Here is a 21,959-nt window from a genome sequence, read left to right as displayed (position 1 = left end):
TCAACATAATAAAGATGCCAAGTCTCACCAAAATGATCCACAATGTATCATCTATAAAAAATCCCACAAGATGTTTTTAAAATATAAACACATGATAAAATTTATATAGAAAATGAAAGGAAAAATTGACATGGAAAGCTAAATCAATTTTTGAAAACAATAAAGAAGATGGAATCACTTTACCTAATTTTAAGATTTAATGATAGCTACAGTATTCAAGATAATGTGGTATTAGCAGAGGTTTAAATACCCAGATCAATGGGATAATATAAAGAACTCAGAAATAGACCAAAATGAATATGCCCAACTTATTTTTTACTAAGTTCACTTCAATAGACGCAGGGCAGTCTTTTCCACGAATGGTACCAGAACAACTGAACATCCTGAGGCAAAAAACAAAACCTAAACTTCACATGGTAATACAAAAATTAATTCAACATGGACTAGAGATTTAAATATAAAAGGTAAAACTATAAGACTTTTAGGAGAAAATATTCAGGACCTAGAGCTTGCTGAAGACTTCTTAGACAAGACATGAAAAGCATGAAGAAGGGGGCTTCACAATAATGCCATGGATTAACATAACAAAAATGACTTGGCCTTCAATGGGAATACAAAACTAGACATGCGGTCATTTGAAAGGCCCTGAGGAGGGTTCAGAGTGAATGGATGATTATTTTTATGTCTTTCTGTACAGTATATTTCTTAACATGAAGGAATACTATCACGTTGCTCAAAAAAAAAAAAACCAAAAAACAAAACGAAAACAAAAAAAACCAAAACTCCAAAGAAGTAATTTCAAAATACCCTGACAAAAGATACTAGTCATTTAGTCATTATACTGGGACTAAGCCAATGGCAACAACTGTGGAACACACATATATCTGCACCCACACATGCTCATTTCATCTGTTAAAATTCTAGTCACTTTCCTTGACAGTGACTCTTCACATAATCTTTTGTAAGATTAAAAATGAGACTACCTCTCTGCATGTATCATTATCCTTTAGCTTAATTTAGCTGTGTTTTATTTTGTTCTGGCTCTAATTCGACCTCTAGAAAGTCACTGAGGTGGACCTGAAGAAACCTCTCTAAGGAGGAATCAGAGGGAAGAACTGGGATTCATCTGGGAAGGTTGCACAGCTACACTGTTATCGTCACCCCACAGAAAAAAAAAGAATAAACAAGTAGATTAAGTATGAGTGTTGGGTGGTTAAAGACACATGACACAGTATGTTCTCAAAAAATCAGTCTTAAATATGCAGTAAAATGGGCCCACTCATACATACATCTTTATCTCCTTAAATATGAAAGTATTTCATAAGTCAAGCCTCCATATTTCTCATAAAGACATATGCTACTCAAGGATAGAGACGATGTTGTAGAACAAAGTTGGCTTGCAGTAAATATTTTCAGACATACCCTCAACTAACTCTCCTGACACTGGACAGCAGTGCATGTATATTCAAGACAAATAAAAGGAACAAGGCCCTCTGACCTCTGCAACAACACTCCCCTTACCTCAACTAAACTAAGGAAGGGATGACAAATTGCCACAGGCTCATCACTGAAATCTGAAAGCTGTGTTTGCATTTTTCTCGTCTCCTCCTCTTTTGTTTACAAATACCCCTGAGATAATTTTGTAGCGTAAGCTAATGAGAAAGATGTGGCTGAGGGTTTTGCTAAGTGCACAATAAAGATTGGATCACTCTCCTGTGTGAATTTTCAGATACAGAATAAGTTTCTAGGCTGAGGCCATTTCTAAGATGACTCTTTAGATGACAACTGATATCCTGCAATAGCTTTTCTCATGGGGAAGAAAAATGAGAGGTTTCTCTTTGGTATGAATGATCAGATTCTGAGTAAGATGCTACCTCTGGCAAAAGATTTTCCTCAGTCGTTACATGCAAAAAGTCTTTCCCCAATAGGAGTTCTTGAAGACTGACTGAGGACTGCCCACTTGTGAAGGTTCTTCCCACATCTGTCACGCTGACAGGGTTTCTCCCAGTATGAACCCTCTGATGCTGAGTGAGGGATGAGCTGCGACTGAAGGCCTTTCCACACTCACTGCACTCATAGGGCTTCTCTCCTGTGTGGATGACGGAGTGTCGAATGAGGCTTGTGCTCCAGCAGAAGGTTTTCCCACACTCGATGCATTCATAGGGCTTCTCTCCACTGTGAATCCGCTGGTGCCTGGTGAGGCCTGACCTGCGGTTAAAGGCCTTCCCACACTCCATGCACTCATAGGGCTTCTCTCCAGCATGGATGCTAATGTGTCGAATGAGGTCTTTCCTAGTGCTAAAAGCTTTCCCACATTCTTTGCACTCAAAAGGTTTTTCTCCAATATGGGCCCTTTTATGCAAAATAAAAGTATAGCAGTAGGTAAAGGCCTTTCCGCATTCAGTGCACACATAGGGCTTCTCTCCAGTGTGGACGATGGCATGTCGAATGAGGTTTGCCCTTTGGCAAAAGGCTTTGCCACATTCCATGCATTCATAGGGCTTCTCTCCACTGTGAATCCGCTGGTGTCTGGTGAGGTATGACCTACGGTTAAAGGCTTTCCCACACTCCATGCACTCATAAGGCTTCTCTTCAGTGTGGATGCTGAAGTGTCGAATGAGGTCTGACCGATTACTAAAGGCTTTCCCACATTCTTTGCATTCATAGGGTTTTTCTCCAGTGTGGGCTCTTTTATGTAAGATAAAAGTGGAACAGTGGGTAAAGGCCTTTCCACATTCACCGCACACATAGGGCTTCTCCCCGGTATGACTCCGCTGGTGCTGCTTGAGGTGTGACCTGCGGTAGAAGGCCTTCCCGCACTCAAGGCACTTGTATGGCTTCTCTCCAGTGTGGATGACATAGTGTTGGATGAGGTCTGTGCTGTCACAAAAGCCTTTCCCACATTCGTTGCATTCAAAGGGTCTCACTCCACTATGAATCTGCTGGTGCCAGGTGAGATGTGATCTGCGGTTGAAGGATTTCCCACACTCCACACAGTCAAAGGGCTTCTCTCCCGTGTGGATGATGTAGTGTCGAAGGAAACCTGTCTTATCTCGAAAGGCTTTCCCACATTCTTTGCACACAAAGGGTTTTTCACCAGTGTGGCTTCTGTTATGTAAGACTAAATTGGAGCGGTGGGTGAAGGCCTTTCCACACTCACTGCACTTGTAAGGCTTCTCTCCAGTGTGAATCCGCTGGTGCCTCGTGAGGTGTGACCTGCGGTTGAAGGCCTTCCCGCACTCTGTGCACTCATAGGGCCTCTCCTTGGTGTGGATCATGTGGTGCTGGAGGAGGTGTGTGCTCTTAATAAAGGTTTTCCCACACTCTGTGCATTCATAGGGCTTCACGCCAGAGTGAATCTGCTCATGTCGAACAAGGAAGCAATTCTTGTTAAAAACTTTCCCACATTCCTCACACTTATAGAGGTGTTTCCCTTCATGTATCAAGAGTGCTTTCACTGGTCCACGTGAGTCACATTCATAAAGAATATCTCCTGGAAAGAATCGCTGCTGAACAATCCTTGAGTGAAGACCATCATGTGTCCCTAAACCACCATGTTCAAGGCTCATTTTCCCAGAGAGCTTCTCCCTCTGGGGGTCCATCCCTGGTCTCAAGTGGCCTTCATGCATTTCCAGTGGCCCATCCTGATCCTTGGTTTGTCCCAACAGGGAGTCCCCTGAGGCTCGCTGAGTCAGTTGTTCCTGGGGCGAGACTTCCTCAGACAACGCCAGGTGAGAAGGGGTAGGCTCTGTGGTATCAGCTTTTGTGTTGCCACCTGAAGGGAATACAATACACAAAAGGCATATAAGTGATGGCAACACAGAAGAAACTAAATCACCATGTCAGTGAGAAGATGAAAATAGTGGCTCTGTACCTGCTGCGTTTTCAAATCTCTGAAACCCAGGTGTGCAATTTCTTTCTTTTTGGTTCTTAGATTCTTGAAAATTTTAGAGGGAAAACCCAAAGGGACAGCATGGGCAGGGGACAGAATGTCTGGAGACGAGGGGCAGGTAGACAGAGGAATGATGACACTGTGTGTGGTGAGTGCTCGAAGCCAGAACATCTCAAGGTGCTACAGGAAACCAGCAAAAGGGCACCTAGTGCAGTAGGTGGGAGACAGGAAGAGGTCATGCAGGCTTCCCAGATGCGGCCAGACCTACTGACGTATAGAGAAAATGGGAAGGCCCTTTCAGCCTTTGGATATACAACGAACAAAGGCACAGAATCTTCCAGAATCAGGGAACTGCCGTGGCATGAGAGGATAAGCTCCCAAGATGGGATTAGTGTCCTTACCAGGAAAGATACTAAGGAGCTTGCTTCTTTTCTCTGCCATGTGAGGACAGAATGAAATGCCTGCCATCTGCACACCAAGGAGCAGGCCCTCATCAGATGCCAGATCTGCCAGCACCTTGATCCTGGATTTCCCAGACTCCCGAACTACGAGAAATAAACGTTTGTTACTTGAGCTGCCCACTCTGTGGCATTCTTGTTACAGCAGCCAGACTAAGACAGGACGGTATGAGTAATGTTCTCATTCTGGAGTTTGGTGATGTTAAGAATATTATTTTCAAAAAGAAACAAAGGAGCAAATAATTTAATTAATACATCAATTAATCAAGGTCATTGATTAATCAGTGATGACAATGTCCCCATAAAACCAAGGTTTATGATTAACTGAAACCTGTACCTGAGGTCCACTAAACAAAAGTTAGAGGTCACATGAGTATTATGGTTAAGAACATGGTCTCTGACCACAGAAACCCTAGGCCCAAATTCCAAAAGAACACAATATTAGCTTTGTGGCATCTGGTAAGGCACTCAAACTCCATAGGCCTTCATTTTCCGCTTCTGAAAAATAAAGCTAAAAATAGAGCCCACCTTGTAGGACTGCTATGAGGATGAAGTGAAACACTACATATACCATGTTCTGGAGGGTGCCAGACACAGGGCAAAAAAGTCAATCAATTAGCTTTAATCTTTTATTATGGGTTAGTCCAATAATGTACACCTGGGACCTAACTAGGCAGCATGTAAATTGGAGGTGTGAGAATGAGAATGTGTGGATTAACCTTGGAGAGCATTTAAGAGTAAAGAGAATGAGCCATGAGATGCCCGATGAGCCAACATTCAAGTGATGACCAGAGAAGGAGAATGAAGGTCCAGTGAGAAGAGGGGCAAAGAATCCAAGAGGGTCAAATGCTCAAACACGACACAGTCTGGAAAGTCTGTCTTGCGTCCTGAGCTCATATGGCGTGGTGGTCAAGAGTGCTCACTCTGGAGCAGAACAACTCGACTCAAATTCTGCCTGTACCCAGCCAGCTAATGTTGGACAAATTCTTAGCTGTTTCCTGTCTAAGCTTCCTTGTCTGAAAAACTGAGAGGCTCTCAGTTTCTGCCTCATAGGCTGTTGTGAAAGCTAAATGAGAAAATGTCTGTAAAGCACTGGGCACAGTGCCAGGTGTGTTCAGTAAATTGTGGTCCATTGCTCATGATCGTTTATGGTTGTGCTGTATTTGAAGATTAGGAGCAAAGCAGTGACCGTGTAAGGAAGAGTTTCAGTGCTGTGGTGCAGAGGAACCTCCCCCAGACCTCAAAGAGCAAAGGGAACATTACCAAGAGCTGCCAAGGATAGGGACAGATGGAGTCTTTCATAGATGAATGGTGGGGATGTTAAAGGGGGCAGACACTCTGCAGAACTGTCTGGCAGTTTCTATCAAAGCTGAACATACAGCTACTCCAGGACCTGACCTGCACACATACCAGAATGTATTCCTAATGGAAATCAGTGCTTACATGCACCAAAAAACATAACATGAATATTCTCAGCAGCATTAAGTTGAAAACAACAGGAGTGCCCATCAGGAGGGGAATGGATCAATGAAGGGCAATTTTTCAAGCAATGAGCTATTACACCGTATTAAGAGTAAACAAATTCCAACCCCAGGTAACCACATGAAAAGAATCTCGGACATTATGATCAAAAGAAGACACATACGACAGACAGCATGCTATGGGGTTCAACAGTCAAAACGAATCAGTGCCGACAGTCTAAATAGGGATTACCAAGCACAAGGGGCTATCGAGGGCATGAGATGCTGGAAATATTCTACATATTGACTGAGGTGGTGCTTACATGGGTTAAACATACCCAAGCATTCATGAAGTTAACCTCTTAAGATTTTTACACAACACAGGGTGTGAGTTACACCTCATTCAAAACGTGCAAGAAAATTTTAGTAAATGAGACGGACGGAACTCAAGCGTAGACATCTCTTGCAAGAATGAGACAGCTTCTCCAAAACGATGGATTTTACAGGGAAAGTAGAGTCAATGTCAGTGTGAAGCCATTAGAGAGGCAGAAGCATTTTCTATTTACTTTCCCCGAATGTGAGGCAACTGAGCATATCTTTGTTACAAAAGAGGCAGAAAAGGTGAGAAGCAGCAGTTCCCTGAAAAGGTTTGGCCTAGACTCTGGTACATGAATTGGCCTTGGTCAGGGGTGAGATCTCCTCTAGGGAGGTGAGGAGGTAAGCTACACATATGACAGATTTAGATGAATGTAGAAGGGTTTAAGGATCAAGCAACACAAGGATACAGGCTCTATTTTCTTTTTTAAGATTTTTTTGATGTGGACCATTTTTAAAATCTTCATTGAATGTGTTACAATATCGCTTCTGCTTTATGTTTTGGTGTTTTGGCTGCGAGACATGCAGGATCTTAGCTCCTCGACCAGGGATCGAACCTGCACCCTCTGCATTGGTAGACAAAGTCCCAACCACTGGACCGCCAGGGAAGTCCCACAAGCTCTACCTTTGACATGAAAACGTGCTGAGGGCTCTGTGGCTGGGGGAGTGCTGAAGGTTGGGAACAAGATCTTGGTGGCTGCGGGGGCCACCGTGGGAGACAGGGCTGACTAGAGGCACAGAGGAGGTGTGGGGAGACCAGCCAGGAGTGTGCTGGCATCACCCAGGCAAAAGCTGAAAACCTGCACCGAGGTTGTGGGGGGGGGGCGTCTTCTCCTGGTGGTGGAGATGACAGACTCAGGAGGCGTGCATGCAAAACGGACAGCATTTGGAGGGCTTGGTGGAGATGGGGGTGTTGAGGAGTTATCTGAGGCTGAACCCAGCCTTCTAACATGCATGGGAGGTGGGAGGAACGGGCAAGGTCAAAAGCCCCCTCTTAGGCATGTTGAGCATGAGGTGCCTTGAGGTTTAAGCAAACAGGAGGGATAGGAAGACTAGGGCGGAGGAGTGCTTCTGGGTGTCTGACTGACGCTCAGAGTGTGGGAGGATGGAGAAGGTGGGAAAGGGTAAGATACAGAGCATAGTTGGAAAGGCCCTGTTTATTTGCAGTTCAGAAGGAAATATGAGATACTATCATTACTCACTAGCACTAATCCCACGATGTTAATATACTAATAGCTTACTTTTGCTGAGCCACTCACTATGGGTCAGGCCAAGTGAGAAGCAGTTTCATACATAATCTATTACATCCTCCAACCACCCAATGAGACAGAAACGATTATGACTACAATTTCTCAGGAACAGACTGAGTGTAACAGACCACACTAATCAAACCATTTCATTCCTTTCCTTGAAAACACTCAGCCTCATATCCCAGCCCCAGGCACCCAATGACAAAGTCGAGTATCTTGTCAGTGGAATGTGAGTGGAAACAATGTGTTGGAAGTGGGTGTGACATTTTCCCTTCTCTGTTTTCCCTCTGCCAGCTGGAGGATGCCAGGAACCCTGAAGGTCCCACGCTGATGACAGAAGGTAGCTGAGTCCCTGAATAACTGTGTGGTCAGAGCTCCCTACTGATCCGCATCACCCCTGGTTCAAGAAAAACACTTTTCATGTGCTGAGCCATGGAGATTTTGGAATACACCTGTTAGAACAGCTAGGTTTACCTTGGCCAAACTTATACACAAAGGCACAACGGGATCATGGAACTTCCCCAGGGCCACAAGGCTGTGTGGTGTGTCACACCTAGCTTTTAAGCCCGAGTACATGGAGCCGAGAGCCTGAACTTACCTGATACGCCCCACATCTCCCCAGGAGCAGTGGAGAGTGTTATGGGGTAGAAGGACCACAGGTTAAAAGGTTCCACAGATCCCATGCCTCCAGAGAGGCCATGACAAGAAAATTCTCACAAATTTTATAGGCAATGGTCCTCCTGCTGTCTGCAACCTGCTGTGATGCCCGCTTGGCCAGCTGTTGGCACTTACCTGGGCAGGAGCTTGGGGAGAGGCCTCTCTTCCACGTCTGTAACTCTGGGCTGTGCTCCAGTGGGTGGATCAGCTCTGGCTTGGGCAAAGGACATCCTGTTCACAGAGAAAAAAAGAGAACATGAGGATTTTGGTGAGAAGAAAGAAACCTCTCAACCCAGATTGGGACTGCAGGATTTGCAAGAGACCTCGGAATGCAGCTGCTCCCATCTAGGCAAACAAAATGCTGCAACTAGGAAACAAACTGTAAAAACACCATCCTTTGTCCCCGAAGGCTGTAGACATTAGTGCTGGCTGCACAGACAGCACCAACTTCCTTTGATCTCCATCCCACAGAACCCAGCACCGTTCAGATGTACCTCCTGCAGACGTTTTCTAATTCATTCAAGTCAGGGACTTCAACCTCCTGTGCATCAGCAACACCTAGGGTGCCCAGCTACCACCACACAGCAGTTCAAACAAAATCTCTGGGAAGGGCCTGGGCATCAGATTTTAAACGCTCCCCAGGTGATAGTAGCCAACCTGGCAGGCTAAGAAGCCCTGGTCTCCATCATCCCACAAACGGCATCATCGGTATCTGAGGTAGGCAGGTGACCTACGACAGCTGCTCTGAGTAAAAAGAAAGCTTTATTTCAGGAAGGGCTGAGTGAGGCCCCTGCAGCTTCTGCCATCCAGAAGCATCTTGCGACTCCTGTGAGGGAACCAGCCTGAGCATCAGAACCAAGGAAGCAAAGAAACAGATACCTGGGTTGGCACCCCCAACCTGGAAGCCAGCATCACCTCTGAGCTGCTTCTTTCAGGGTGTAGACTGTTTGAGCTGGTCTGTCATGTGTACCCAAACATATATCAACCGATGTGGGGGTAAAGGCTGTAGATAAATCAATGGCAAAGGTACCAGGACCCGCACAGAAAGCGCACCTGCAGATCCTGAACCAAAGCTCAGGATTCGTTTGTCATCACTAAGCAAATGTTCACTCCTGTCTGCTACATGCTCAGCACGGGGCTCAGGGACAGGGCAGTGTAAAGCGAAGGAGTCTTTCTTCAGCTGTCAGGAGTCATGCTCCCTGCAACCACAGGGCCTTTGCACGTGCTGTCCCTTCTAACTGGAAGGCTGTTTTTTTCCCTACTTTGCTCGTTCTAGATTACTCTAATTCTTTGGGTCTCAGCTCAAATGTCACTTTCTGAGATTTCACTGAACTGTGGCTCCTGAGTCCAGGTGTTTCATCTATCTGCCATGTTGCCATGGAATTTTTAAATCCTAACAGTTAAGTCAAAACTAATATTTAGTCGACTTCCTGTTTCCAGTTCTGCCTGTAAAGAGATTCCAGGTCGCCACTCCATCCTAACAACAAGTGGCAAACTGAACAGACTGAAAAGTCAACAAGTCTTCTTGGATCAATAACAGAGGGGAGGAAACAAGGTAAACTGCTATCCCCAGGACTGGAGACACCGGGAATACAGTGAGTCACAGCTTACAAGAGCAGAGACTCATGAGCAGAAACTGCCACAGGAACCAGCGCCAGGATAGGAAACCTGAACGATAATGAATGGATTGGTGGAGGTTCAGTGCAGACAACCCTGACAGTAAAAAAAAAAAAACTCCAGGGGATACAGTCACTATGAAATTTCTCTCCAGAAGCTCAACCAAGTTCCCACAAAAAATAGAAGAGAAAAATCCCCTTGGGCTTCTGGCAGGGGGGAAGGAAAAAGAACCAACTATGAAATATACCAGAGCACTCTCTTTAACCAGGCCTGTCCTCAGAAGAAACTAGTTAACCAGATCCTAAACTGCTGGGGTTTTATCAGAGCCTAAATGGCCTGGAAGAAGGGAAATACCCAACTCCAGTCAACTTTGGCCATCCTGTCCTACCTTAGTGGAGGAGATAAACACTTGTGACATTCAGTCCAGAGTGATAGGCCCACTAAAAGACTGAGACCAAATCATAGAACTATAAGAACACTCTTTCCCTCCTGCCCTGCCACTACATTTTTTTTTTTAATTTATTTTATTTTTGGCTGTGTTGGGTCTTTGTTGCTGCATGTGGGCTTTCCCTAGTTGTGGTGAGCGGGGGCTACTCTTCGCGGCAGTGCGCGGGCTTCTCATTGCGGTGGCTTCTCTTGTTGTGGAGCATGGGCTCTAGGTGCACAGGCTTCAGTAGTTGTGGCTTGCGGGTTCTAGAGCACAGGCTCAGTAGTGGTGGCACACGGGCTCAGTAGTTGTGGCGCATGGGCTTAGTTGCTCCGCGGCATGTGGGCTCTTCCCAGATCAGGGCTCGAACCCGTGTCCCCTGCATTGGCAGGCAGATTCGTAACCACTACACCACCAGGGAAGTCCCGCCCACCACGTTTCTAAAGGCCTATTTACAGCAGTTACTTTTGCCCAGTATATCATGTGCAGCTATCAAAAAAAATTATGAGTCACACTAAAAGTCAAAGAACACAATTTGAAGAGACAGAGCAAGCATCAGAACCTGACATGTCAGGGATGCTAGAATTATCAGATCAGGGATTTTAAATGACACTGATTAATATGCTAAGGGCTTAATGAACAAAGTAGACAGCATGCAAAAACAGAGGGGGAATGTAAGCACATCGAAGGAAATCCTAATTAAGAACCAAAAAAAAATGCTACAGATCAAATAACACTGAAGAATGCCTCTGGTGGACTTATCAGTAGACTGGACACGGCTAAAGAAAGAATCTCTGAGTTTGAGAATATATCAATAGAAACCTTCAAAACTGAAAGCAAAGAGGACAAAGACTGATAAAAACAGAATATCCAAGGACCACAGAACTATAAAAGGTGTAATATACAAGTAATGCGAATTTCAAAAGGAGAAAAAATGAGAAAAAGAAACAGAAGAAATATAGGAAACAATAATGACTGGGAATTTCCCAAAATTAATGTCAAACACCAAACCACAGATCCAGAAAGCCAAGAGAACACCAAGCATGATAAATGCCCACTACCCCCACCCCTGTCCCCCAACAAAAAAACCAAACAACCACACCTAGGCATACCATTTAAAAACTACAGAAAATTGAAGATAAAGAAAAAATCCAGAAAGAAGACGAAGGTAAAAACAAAACAAAACATCTTACCTATACAGGAACAAAGATAAGAATTACATATGATTTCTCCTCAGAAATCACATAAGAGAGTTGAAAGATTTAAAGTGTTCAGAGAAAAACCTCACCAATCTTGAATTCCACACCCTGTGAAATTATCCTTCAAAACTGAAAGAGAAATAAAGAATTTCTCAAAGAAACAAAAATTGAGGGAATCTGTTGCCAGTAGACCTATCTTATGAGAAATGTTAAAATAACTTCTGTAGAGAGAAGGAAAATGATATAGGTCAGAAACTCAGATCTAAATATAGAAAGGAGGAATACTGCAGGAGGAATAAAAGAAGGTAAAGTTAAAACTTTTAGTTGTCTAACCAATCTAACAGGTAACATTGTGTTCAGAATAATAATAGTAATAATGTATTCAATTATGCTTATGTACATAGCTTACACACACTTATACATACATACATAAAAATGCTTATTTTTATATATGTATAAAATATACATTCCCATTATATATGCACTTACATAGTGAAACAAATGGCAGCAATGATATGAAGGATGGGAGGACAGAATTAAGATTATTTTGTTATAAGGTCTCATGTTACCAGTGAAGTGATATAGTGTTATTTGAAAGCAGACTTAGATTAGTTGCCCTTTGGCACATTATCATTTACATTAGCACTCCTACAAAATGAAATACTTAGGTATAAATCTAAGAAAATATGTACAAGATTTTTTTTTTTTTTTTTTGTGGTACGCGGGCCTCTCACTGTTGTGGCCTCTCCCGTTGCGGATCACAGGCTCCGGACGTGCAGGCTCAGCGGCCATGGCTCACGGGCCTAGCCACTCCGCAGCATGTGGGATCTTCCCGGACCGGGGCACGAACCTGTGTCCCCTGCATCGGCAGGCGGACTCTCAACCACTGCGCCACCAGGGAAGCCCATATGTACAAGATTTATATGAGGAACTCCACAAAGCTCTGATGAATGAAATCAAAGAACAAAATAAATGGAGAGAGATTTTATGTTCATGGATAAGAAGACTCAGTACTGTCAAGATGTCAGTTCTTCCCAATTTGATCTATAGATTCAATGCAATACCAATCAAAATCTCAGCAAATCATTTTGAGGATATCCAAAACTGATTAAGTTTATATGGAGAGGCAAGAGACCCAGAACAGCCAACACAATATTGAAGAAGAACAAAGTGGGAGGACTGACGCTAACCCAACCTCAAGACTTACAATAAAGTTATAGTAATGAAGACAGTGTGATGTTGGTGAAAGATCATTGTAACAGAATTGAAAGCCCAGAAATAGACCCACATAATACAGTCAACTGATCTTTGACAAAGGTACAAAAGCAATACAATAGCTAGCAAAGCTAGTTTTTTTTAACAAACGGTGCTAGAACAGGACATCCACATATAAAAAAAAATTACCTAGACAGACCTTATACCCTTCACAAAAATTTACTCAAAATGGATCATAGATCTAAATGTAAAACACAAAACCATAAAATTCCTAGAAGATATTATAGGAGAAAACCTAGATGAGTATGGGTATGTGATAACTTTCTAGATACAACACCAAAGGCGTAATCCATGAAAGAAATGATTGATAAGCTGGACTTCATAAAAATTAAAAACTTCTGCTCTGCCAGAGGATGAGAAGACAAGCCACACAGTAGGAGAAAATATTTGCAAAAGACATATCTGATAAAGGACAGTGATCCAAAATACACAAATATCTCTTAAAATTAGAAAGTAAGAAAACAAAAACAACCCAATTTTAAAATGAGCCAAATACCTTAACAGACACCTCACCAAAGACAAGAACAAAGACCTTAAAACACACCTCACCAAAGACAATATACACACAGCAAACAGGCATATGAAAAGATGCTCCACAGAATATATCATCAGAGAAATGCAAATTAAAACAAGATACCACTACATATCTATTAGAATGGTCAAGGGACTTCCCTGGTGGTGCAATGGTGAAGAATCCACCTGCCAATGCAGGGGACACAGTTTCGAGCCCTGGTCTGGGAAGATCCCACATGCCGCAGAGCAACTAAGCCCGTGAGCCACAACTACTGAGCCTGAGTGTCACAGCGACTGAAGCCCGCGGGCCTAGAGCTCATGCTCCGCAACAGGAGAAGCCACCGCAACGAGAAGGCTGCACACCACAACGAAGAGTAATCCACGCACCGCAACAAAGAGTAGCCCTTGCTCGCTGCAACTAGAGAAATCCCACACGCAGCAACGAAGATGCAAAGCAGTCATAAATAAATAAATATAAGTGAAAGAAAAGAAGGAAGGAAGGGAGGAAGGGAGGGAGGGAGGGAGGGAGGGAGGGAGGGAGGGAGGGAGGGAGGAAGGAAGGAAGGAAGGAAGGTCAAAACGTGGAACACTGACAACACCCAAATGCTAGCAAGGATGCGGAGCAGCAGGAACTCTCATTTAATGCTGGTGGGGATGCAAAATAATATCACCATTTTGAAGACAGTTTGGTGGGTTCTTAAAAAACTAAATATACCTTCACCATAGGATTCATCAATCACAGTTCTCGCTATTTACCCAAAGGTGCTGAAAACTTATGTCCACATAAAAACCTGCACATGGATGTTTACAGCAGCTTTATTCATAATTGCCAAAACTTGGAAGCAACCAAGATGCTCTTCAGTAGGTAAATGGATAAACTATGGTAAATCTAGACAGTAAAATATTATTCAGCACTAAAAAGAAACATGCTATCAAGCCATGAAATGAGAAACAAATGCATATTACTAAGTGAAAGAAGCCAATCTAAAAAGGTTACATACTCTATGATTCCAGCTATATGACATTCTGGAAAACACAAATGGAGACTGTAAAAAAGATCAGTGGTTGGTGAGGGGGCAAGGATGAATAGAGGACTCTTAGGGCAACAAAAAAATTCTGTATGATACTATGATGGATACATGTCATTATATATTTGTCCAAACCCATGGAATGTACAACACCAAGAGTGAACCCTAATGTCAATTATGGACTTTGGGTGATCATGATGTGTCAGTGTAGATGCATTAACTGTAACAAATGTACCATTCTGGTGAGAATATTCAGAATGAGGGAGGGTATGCTCGTGTGGGGGGAGGGGGTATATGGGGAATCTCTATACTTACCTCTCAATTTTGCTGTGAACCTAAAACTGCTCAAAAAAAAACAAGTCTTAAAAAAACAATAACTATTTATAGGTGTAACCATATTCCAGGGACTGTGCCAAGCAATTTAAATGCATTTAAAAAAAACTGAATTAAGTTTATGAACTAATTTAGAAATGAAATGACATACATATTTAAAATATTGAGTCTTTTCATTCAGGAACAAGGTAAATGTCTTCATGGATCTAAGTCTTTTTTAGGTCCTAAGCAAAGCGTTATATTGACCTTCCTGTGGGCCTTGCATGAAAAATTCTATTTTAGGATTTCCTTATAGCACCCACATGAAGTACATACTGCAATAAGCACCATTTTATAGATGAAGAAACAGAGGCTCAGGCAGATAAAATGATTTGCTGAAACCATGGACACGATGAATGGCTGAGCCAAGATGAAAACCAAAGTCTAGTCATCTCTGGCATCTGGCATCTGTATTTAACTACAAAGCTACACAACACTGTTCCAGAAAATGCTGAGTCCAAGTGTAGGGTGATGACCATGACAACAAGGACGACGATGATATCACTAACAGTAGTGACAGCAGCAGGAGTCACAATTGCTAACCCTGCACACAGCCAGGCATCACCACGCACTGTTCTGAGCCATTCACCCTCACGACAGACGTGTGAAGCAGGTACTGTATTACTTCATGAGATACTACCTATGAGATAACTGACATACAGAAGCGTTCAGTAACCTGCCCAGGAACACACAGCTCATAAGCAGCAGAGCAGGGATTAGACACCAGGGGTCTAGCACCAGACCCTGGACTCCCAAGTGCTACACGAAGAAGGAAACAGCAAACACTTCCCCGTGGGAGTCAGCAGCCTCAGACCAAGTGGGCTGTGGTGGTGAGAGGGGGACATGAGCAGAGGAGTCAATCCTCAGGAAACAGGGCCAGAGGAAGGAGCAGACGTGGAGGTGCCAGAATTCAGCATTTCATGAACTACTAAAAATAAAAACTTGGGTTCGGAATCCCACACAGTGATTTGGTCAAATAGAGACATTTGCACGAACATCATATATCATTTTTGTGTGTGTGTGTGGTACGTGGGCCTCTCACTGCTGTGGCCTCTCCCATTACAGAGCACGGGCTCTGGGCATGCAGGCTCAGCGGCCATGGCTCACAGGCCCAGCCGCTCTACGGAATGTGGGATCTTCCCGGACCGGGGCACGAACCCGCGTCCCCTGCATCGGCAGGCGGACTCTCAACCACTGCGCCACCAGGGAAGCCCCATGTATCATTTATTCTAATCAACATTTCACAAAAGGACGGACAAAAAATGCAAAGCAGAGCTGTTGACAACCAAGATGTGCCTTTTAAGTTGAATGGATTAAGCTTTAGGAAGGACTCACAACAATGGCCCTATTTCCCTTACTTGCTGAGTACAGCGTGCTGGGAGAATTAAATGAGTACAGCATGAACAGAGAAACAAGATAAACATACAGCAAGAAACAGAGATGAGGAGTGAGTGGGCCTCAGAGAGCAAGGACTTAGTGACTACCTCCTTCTGCAAAATAGCTGCAGCAGAAAAAACCACTGTGAAAACAAAGTGACACGAGCAGGCCCATGAGAGAAGGCAGAACAAGAGACCCAGAAGCCAGGGCATAATCATGCTTCTCTAAGTCCCTATGTCAGTCCCTCAAGGAGCTCAGCAGGAATTCCTACCTTTGGGTTCTGTGAGACACCTCCATTTCCTCCCAACACATCCTTCTCCTTTGGCTGTGACCAAAGGCAAACTATGTTTCTTGTCCAACCCTCCCTAAGTGAGATACAAGGAGACCAGGCAGCAAGAGGTGAGTCCAGAAAATAACTGAAGCTGTGCGGAGGAGGGTAGATGGGCTACAGAGGGCTTCTCAACCACCAGGCCTGGAGCCAGAGGGTGGAATGAAGCAAGTGACAGGTCCCACATGGGTTGGGAAGGCCTTACCCAGAGAGACCAGGAGCCCGCAGGTCTCCAGCATCACCTCCTGGTACAGGGTCCTCTGGGCGGGATCCAGCTGCCCCCACTCCTCCTGGGTAAAAGTCACGGCCACGTCCTCATAAGTAACAATCATCTGGAAAGTCAAGCAGACGCAGTTGTGTTGGTCTTGGGGCTATTGATCGAATCAGAGCCCATCTCTCTCCATGGCAAAGATGCAGAGACCAAACAGCCCCTGAAGGCCGAGCTCTGTGCTGGACTCCAGGAGGCAGATACTGCTCTAGACTGATCACAGCAGTGTAGCCGACAGAAGCCTCCTAGGCAGGAGGCAACGGAGAATGACACGAGGTCGGGACCCTCCTGCATGGACTGTGAGGCACAGAATGGTAAGGGTGCTAAGGTGTCAGACAAATGGGAAAGAATAATAATGACAACAAAACAATACCAATAATAATTACAGCAACAGTACCCCAGACCCACTGGTCCTCATTGTGTGCCTGCCTCGTGCTGAGGCATTTACATGTCTTGTTAAAGTGTCTGAAAGTCCCCAGCTCTTAAGTCCCACCCACTCCTGAGGTTTGAATCCTAAGTCCTAAAGTCAGCACTTGCCTGCTGTGTGAACTTGGGGGCCTTGCTTAATTTCTCTGAACGTTGATTTCTGAATCAATACAATGATTCTCACTGAGCAATAATAGTTATGAGAATTAAAGAAAAAAGAAACACTGGGTGACTGGCCACAGCCGGTGAGGTCAATGCCATTATCATCTTCATGTCAGTCAGGAGACCTGAGGCCCAGGGAGCTCTACCAGTTCGCCCAAAGTTTACATGCGTTGTGATCAGAGGCAGGATTTAAAAGCAGGTTCCTCTGGTCTGAGGTCTAACAGCATAACCATGACCCACTGGCAAAATAAAACCACAGTTAATGAAGATGTGAAGCATTTTAAATAAATTTCCCAGTTATATTCATTTCAGCCACTGCTGAAAATAATTCTGCAGACATGGGCAGAGGAGCAGATTCATCATCACCCACCTCACAGGAGAGTCACCTGAGGTGGTGGTACCTGCTTGGGAAGTGGCAGGGCCTGGACCAGCTCCTGCTGCCATGTGAACCTTGGAGACTCCCAAGGAGAATCCACAATGAGCCATCACTTCTTTTTTCTACCTGAGACCTGAAAGCATGTATCCCGGAGGAAAGAATACTTCAGGGACCAGGGAATAGGAATTGCTGAGGACACTGGAGGCTGTAGCCAGGAGAACAACAGCCTTTGATTGGCCATGATGTCTGTCCTGGATGAGCAGGATGGAACATTCAGCCAACGGTCACAACGTCTGGCCCTCCCAGGACACGTCTCAGCAGATGGGGGAGTAGGAAGGATTCTGGCAATCGCAAAGACCCTCTGGGGGTTCCTTAAACAACCAGTATACCTTTTATTTGGTCCACACTCTTCCGCATGCTGAAATGCCATGTCCTTGGTTCATGCCAAGACTGCCTACTGGAAGGAAGCCTGCTTGGCTTGCAAAGTTTACTTTAGGTGTCACCTCCAGGCAACCCTCTCCACTGTTCGTAGAGAAGAGGGTAAAAATACAGGCTGTGGTGGTGACATACTGGTTGTTAGTTTCTGCTACTAAAAAACTGCAGTGAACTTGGGCAGGAAACTGAACTTCTCTGAGTCTCAAGTTGTTCTTGTACAAAACAGTGATAATAACAGAACTTAGCTCTGAAAAGGTGAGGATTACATGAGGTGATATATTATACCTATCTACCTGCTAACAGCAAGGACTCAGTCGAGGCCGGCCGGCTATTATGGTTCTTTTCTCATTGTTTTCTCTTTGCTCCCACAGCATCCTGGACAAATTCAACCAGGAATTTTGCCAGGTTCCCTACACAAAAATGCCAGAACACAGGCAACAGGAAGGGGCCATTTTAAGCTAACTGCTAGAAAAGGCCTCTCCAAATAGGAGACATCTGCGCAGAGGCCAGAAGGATGTGAGAGGGAAGTCCTGCAAAGATATAGGAACAGTGGGACTTCCCTGGCGGTCCAATGGTTAGGGCTCCATGCTTCCACTGCAGGGGGCGCAGGTTCGATCCCTGGTTGGAGAACTAAGATCCCCCAAGCCCTGCAGCACGGCCAAAAAAAAAAAAAAAAAGATACAGGAACAGTACTCCAGGCAAAGGCCATTGCAAATATAAAGATTGGGGGCGGGGCGGGGCGCAGGGACAGAGAACTTATCATGGTCAGGTTGGTGTGTCTGCAGAACAGTGAGCCAGGGAAGAACGGAAGGTCAGAGGAGGTCGGCCGGGAGGATGGGGAAGCTGGAATTCTAGAATTTTAAGTGTGACGGGAAGGAAGCATCATTCATCCTTCACGCACTGATGAAACACCTGTCGGAGACCCAAAACTGTGGTAAGACCGCGGATAAAATAACGAGTCAGCGCCACTTGTTGTAAGTAAACGACGAGGACAAAGAGAAACCCAATGGCTTACTTAGCCTCCAGCCTGCCCAGGAGCCCTCTCCGAACCAGCGGAGAAGCGGCAATGCCAGCAATATGGCCCACTCACCCGTGCCGGGTCCAACCACGCCGCAGCCATCACGGGACCGTGAAGAGAGAGCGGGGCCAGAGAGGCGGCTCCAGGATTCAGCCGCCCGCCTCCTGCCCACAGCAGGGGGGTGAGGGGGTTGGGGTTAGGGGGGGTCACCTCGGCCGACGGTCGCACTCTGAGCCTCAGTTTCCCAGGCGCAAAATGCGCACGAGGCCCAGGCCGTCGCGTCAGAGCTGCGGGGACGGGGTTGGGGCCCCGGCAGGCGCTCACGGGACACTCCCGTTACGGAGGACCCGGGGCGAGTGTTGGGCTAGTACACCGACACGGAGGTAAGACACACCCTCTTCACTGGCCTGCCCAGCTCGGGGCTGGGAAACGTACCCGGCCCATCGCCACAGGACCCACAGCCCCGGAGGACCCAGCCGGCACAGATAGATGACGCAGCTCTCCAAATGGTCGGAGGTCCCGCCCCCGCCGGCGCGAGCCGCAGGAAACCACCCCCGTCCTGAGCCATCACTGGCCCAGCATCGGCGCAAACACGCGGCGCTCAGCCTTCTGGGTAACGTAGTATTTTTTTCCCCTGCAAACAACCAGGTGTGTGGAACAACTTGCCTCAGAGCATCAGTGAAAGCAGTACTTCTGCACTCTCTCCTCAAACGCCATGAATGGTCTCTATCGGTGGAAAAAGACTCCCAGACTCCCAGATTTTTTCTAGCAAGGAATGTGAAAAATGTGTCCTGACCCTGGAATTCTGTCACCTGCTCCTTCCTGTTCATCCCTAGTATCACTTTAAAGCTCACTGTGTAGAGCCCTGTAGGCCACTGTAAAGAAGTCATAATATGTTCCTTGTGTGTTCTAGAATATACCCAGGAATTAATTTTGTATGTTAATATACACAGAAATGGGAATGACTGTCATGAAGGAAGTAGTTTATGCTCACACATTCCTAGAAACAGGAGACAGGGCACATCACAAAGGGCCACGAGGGGAAGACCAGGATGGGTCAGGTCAGGAGGTAAGAGAGGTGAAGAAAGCATGGTCCACAGCTTTTATTGTGTTTTCAACAGGAAAGATAAGGCAGGGTAGGATAAAGTTTGGTATTGGCTAGTTTGAATACTGTCAACAGGTTTTGGAGCATACGGGCTGACTTATTTGCCCGGCACAGGCCCTTAGATGATGAGAAATATAGTCTCCTAAGTGTAAGAGTCAGAAAGAGGAGGGTTTCCAACTAGGGGCTTTGGGTTGCTTAATTTACACATGAAAGAAACAGCCCCTAAGAGTAGTTTGTTACCTCTAAGAATTGGCTAGTCCTGAAAGGGGCATTCTTGGGAATTTCCTGGCAGTCCAGTGGTTAGGACTTCATGATCTCACTGCTGAGGGCCCAGGTTCAATTCCTGGTTGGGAAACTAAGAGCCCACAAGCCACGCTGTGTATTTGGGGACCTCAATTATTTGTCTTTCGCCATTTTCAGACGTGTGGGTCTATGAGAAGGGCATGTGGAACAATCTCTCTAAAATACCAATCCCACGGGAGATAACTGGGATCTTACTAACACCATCATCCCTTGAATACCTGCTTTCTACTTGCTCACCTGGACAGCCCCTCCTTGGAATTGCTCCTTGCTCTGTCCATGACTCTCTACCTTGTTGCAACTCAAAGATCACATCTGGCTTGATGCACTGACACCCTGTTCTTTGGAAGTGACATAAAAATGGCCAATTTGGGGCTTCCCTGATGGCACAGTGGTTAAGAATCCACCTGCCAATGCAGGGGACACGAGTTCGAGCCCTGGTCTGGGAAGACCCAACACGTCGCAGAGCAACTAAGTCCGTGCGCCACAACCAGTGAGATTGCACTGTAGAGCCCGCGTGCCGCAACTACTGAACCCGAGTGCCACAACTACTGAAGCCCGTGTGCCTAGAGCCCGTGCTCTGCAACAGAGAAGCCACCGCAATGAGAAGCCCGTGCACCTCAACAAAGAGTAGCCCCTGCTCGCCGCAACTAGAGAAAGCCCACGTGCAGCAACGAGGACCCAAAGCAGCCATAAATAAATAAATATATATTTTTAAAAAAAGACTAAAAAGGGGGGTGGGGCACAACAACAAAAAATATATGCTTAATACACGGATCTCCAAATTAAAAATCACAGCAGACAGAAATTTCCTTCAAGTCATCCAGCTGGTTAGAACAAGGCCAGGAAGTGTAACCAGGTGGTCTGACTAGAGGGTCCATGCTCTTGACACTGCTCCAAGGAAGGGAAAATAGTGCCCATTTACAATTTAGCTTAGACCATTCAATTGTCAGGTGTGTAACATACCTGTGAACAGGTCACAAATCTTTAACCCTCAAAACTCAAGGATGACGTCTTTGAGCATTCCAGAGGCACCTCAGCATCCGATAACTAAGACAGGAAAGGCAGTCTGCGGGCCAGAGTATGAGTACAAAGGGGAGAGGCAAATACTCCCCGAGACCAGATTCCTACAGATCTCCAGCATCACGTCTCTGTAGAGGGCCCTCCCAGCTGGACCAAATGCTCCCATACCATCTCAGTAAAACTCACAGACAGGTCCATGAACTTGACTAAGCCTGCAACAAACCCTTTAATCTCCAGTTATGCACATTTAATGATGTAGGAATTATTATGACCCCATGTTCTTTAATTTTTTTTGTTGAAGTCAAAGGCTACAAGTTTCAACAGTGGGAACAAAAAGTAAATGAGAAACTGTTGACACATGGGCAATGGAAATACACAGCATTGACCTGGTCGTTACATCTTTGTACAAATAAAAACAAATAAAGGGAATATTTGCAAGTCAAACCACTGACGACGTATCTAAATAGACACAGATTTATTGAGAGGCAAGATTCTTTCTCACAAGACATTCTCTATATTTTGTCATCACTAAATTAAGTCTTGACCACTATGTAAGAATTTCCACTCTGACATAACTGATTGTTTTCGTTACAGTGATTTACATGTATATAAGCCTTC

At 45.2% G+C, this 21,959-nt stretch overlaps 1 protein-coding gene across 3 annotated transcripts; it reads right to left on the bottom strand.

The window, feature by feature from the left end:
* Nucleotides 1-212: 212 nt before the first annotated feature.
* LOC114884023 (zinc finger protein 543-like) lies at nt 213-19,099 on the bottom strand. Of its 3 annotated transcripts, XM_029202479.1 has the most exons (5): nt 18,986-19,099; nt 16,434-16,560; nt 8,228-8,323; nt 4,294-4,437; nt 213-3,775 (listed from the first exon to the last, which is right to left on the bottom strand). In XM_029202479.1, exons 1-5 carry the CDS (start codon nt 19,013-19,015, stop codon nt 1,809-1,811), a joined length of 2,364 nt encoding a protein of 787 aa, XP_029058312.1. In that variant the 5' UTR covers nt 19,016-19,099; the 3' UTR covers nt 213-1,808. The 3 variants fall into 3 exon arrangements, with proteins under 3 accessions (XP_029058312.1, XP_029058322.1, XP_029058332.1); XM_029202489.1 differs by lacking the exon at nt 4,294-4,437; XM_029202499.1 differs by lacking the exons at nt 4,294-4,437; nt 8,228-8,323; nt 16,434-16,560; nt 18,986-19,099 and adding an exon at nt 3,875-4,254.
* Nucleotides 19,100-21,959: the final 2,860 nt, after the last annotated feature.

Source organism: Monodon monoceros, unplaced genomic scaffold (genome assembly GCF_005190385.1).
Source record: "Monodon monoceros isolate NGI ecotype Baffin Bay Population unplaced genomic scaffold, NGI_Narwhal_1 Super_Scaffold_10, whole genome shotgun sequence".
Taxonomy (NCBI): Eukaryota; Metazoa; Chordata; class Mammalia; order Artiodactyla; family Monodontidae; genus Monodon; species Monodon monoceros.
This window is presented reverse-complemented; position numbering and strand designations above follow the sequence as displayed.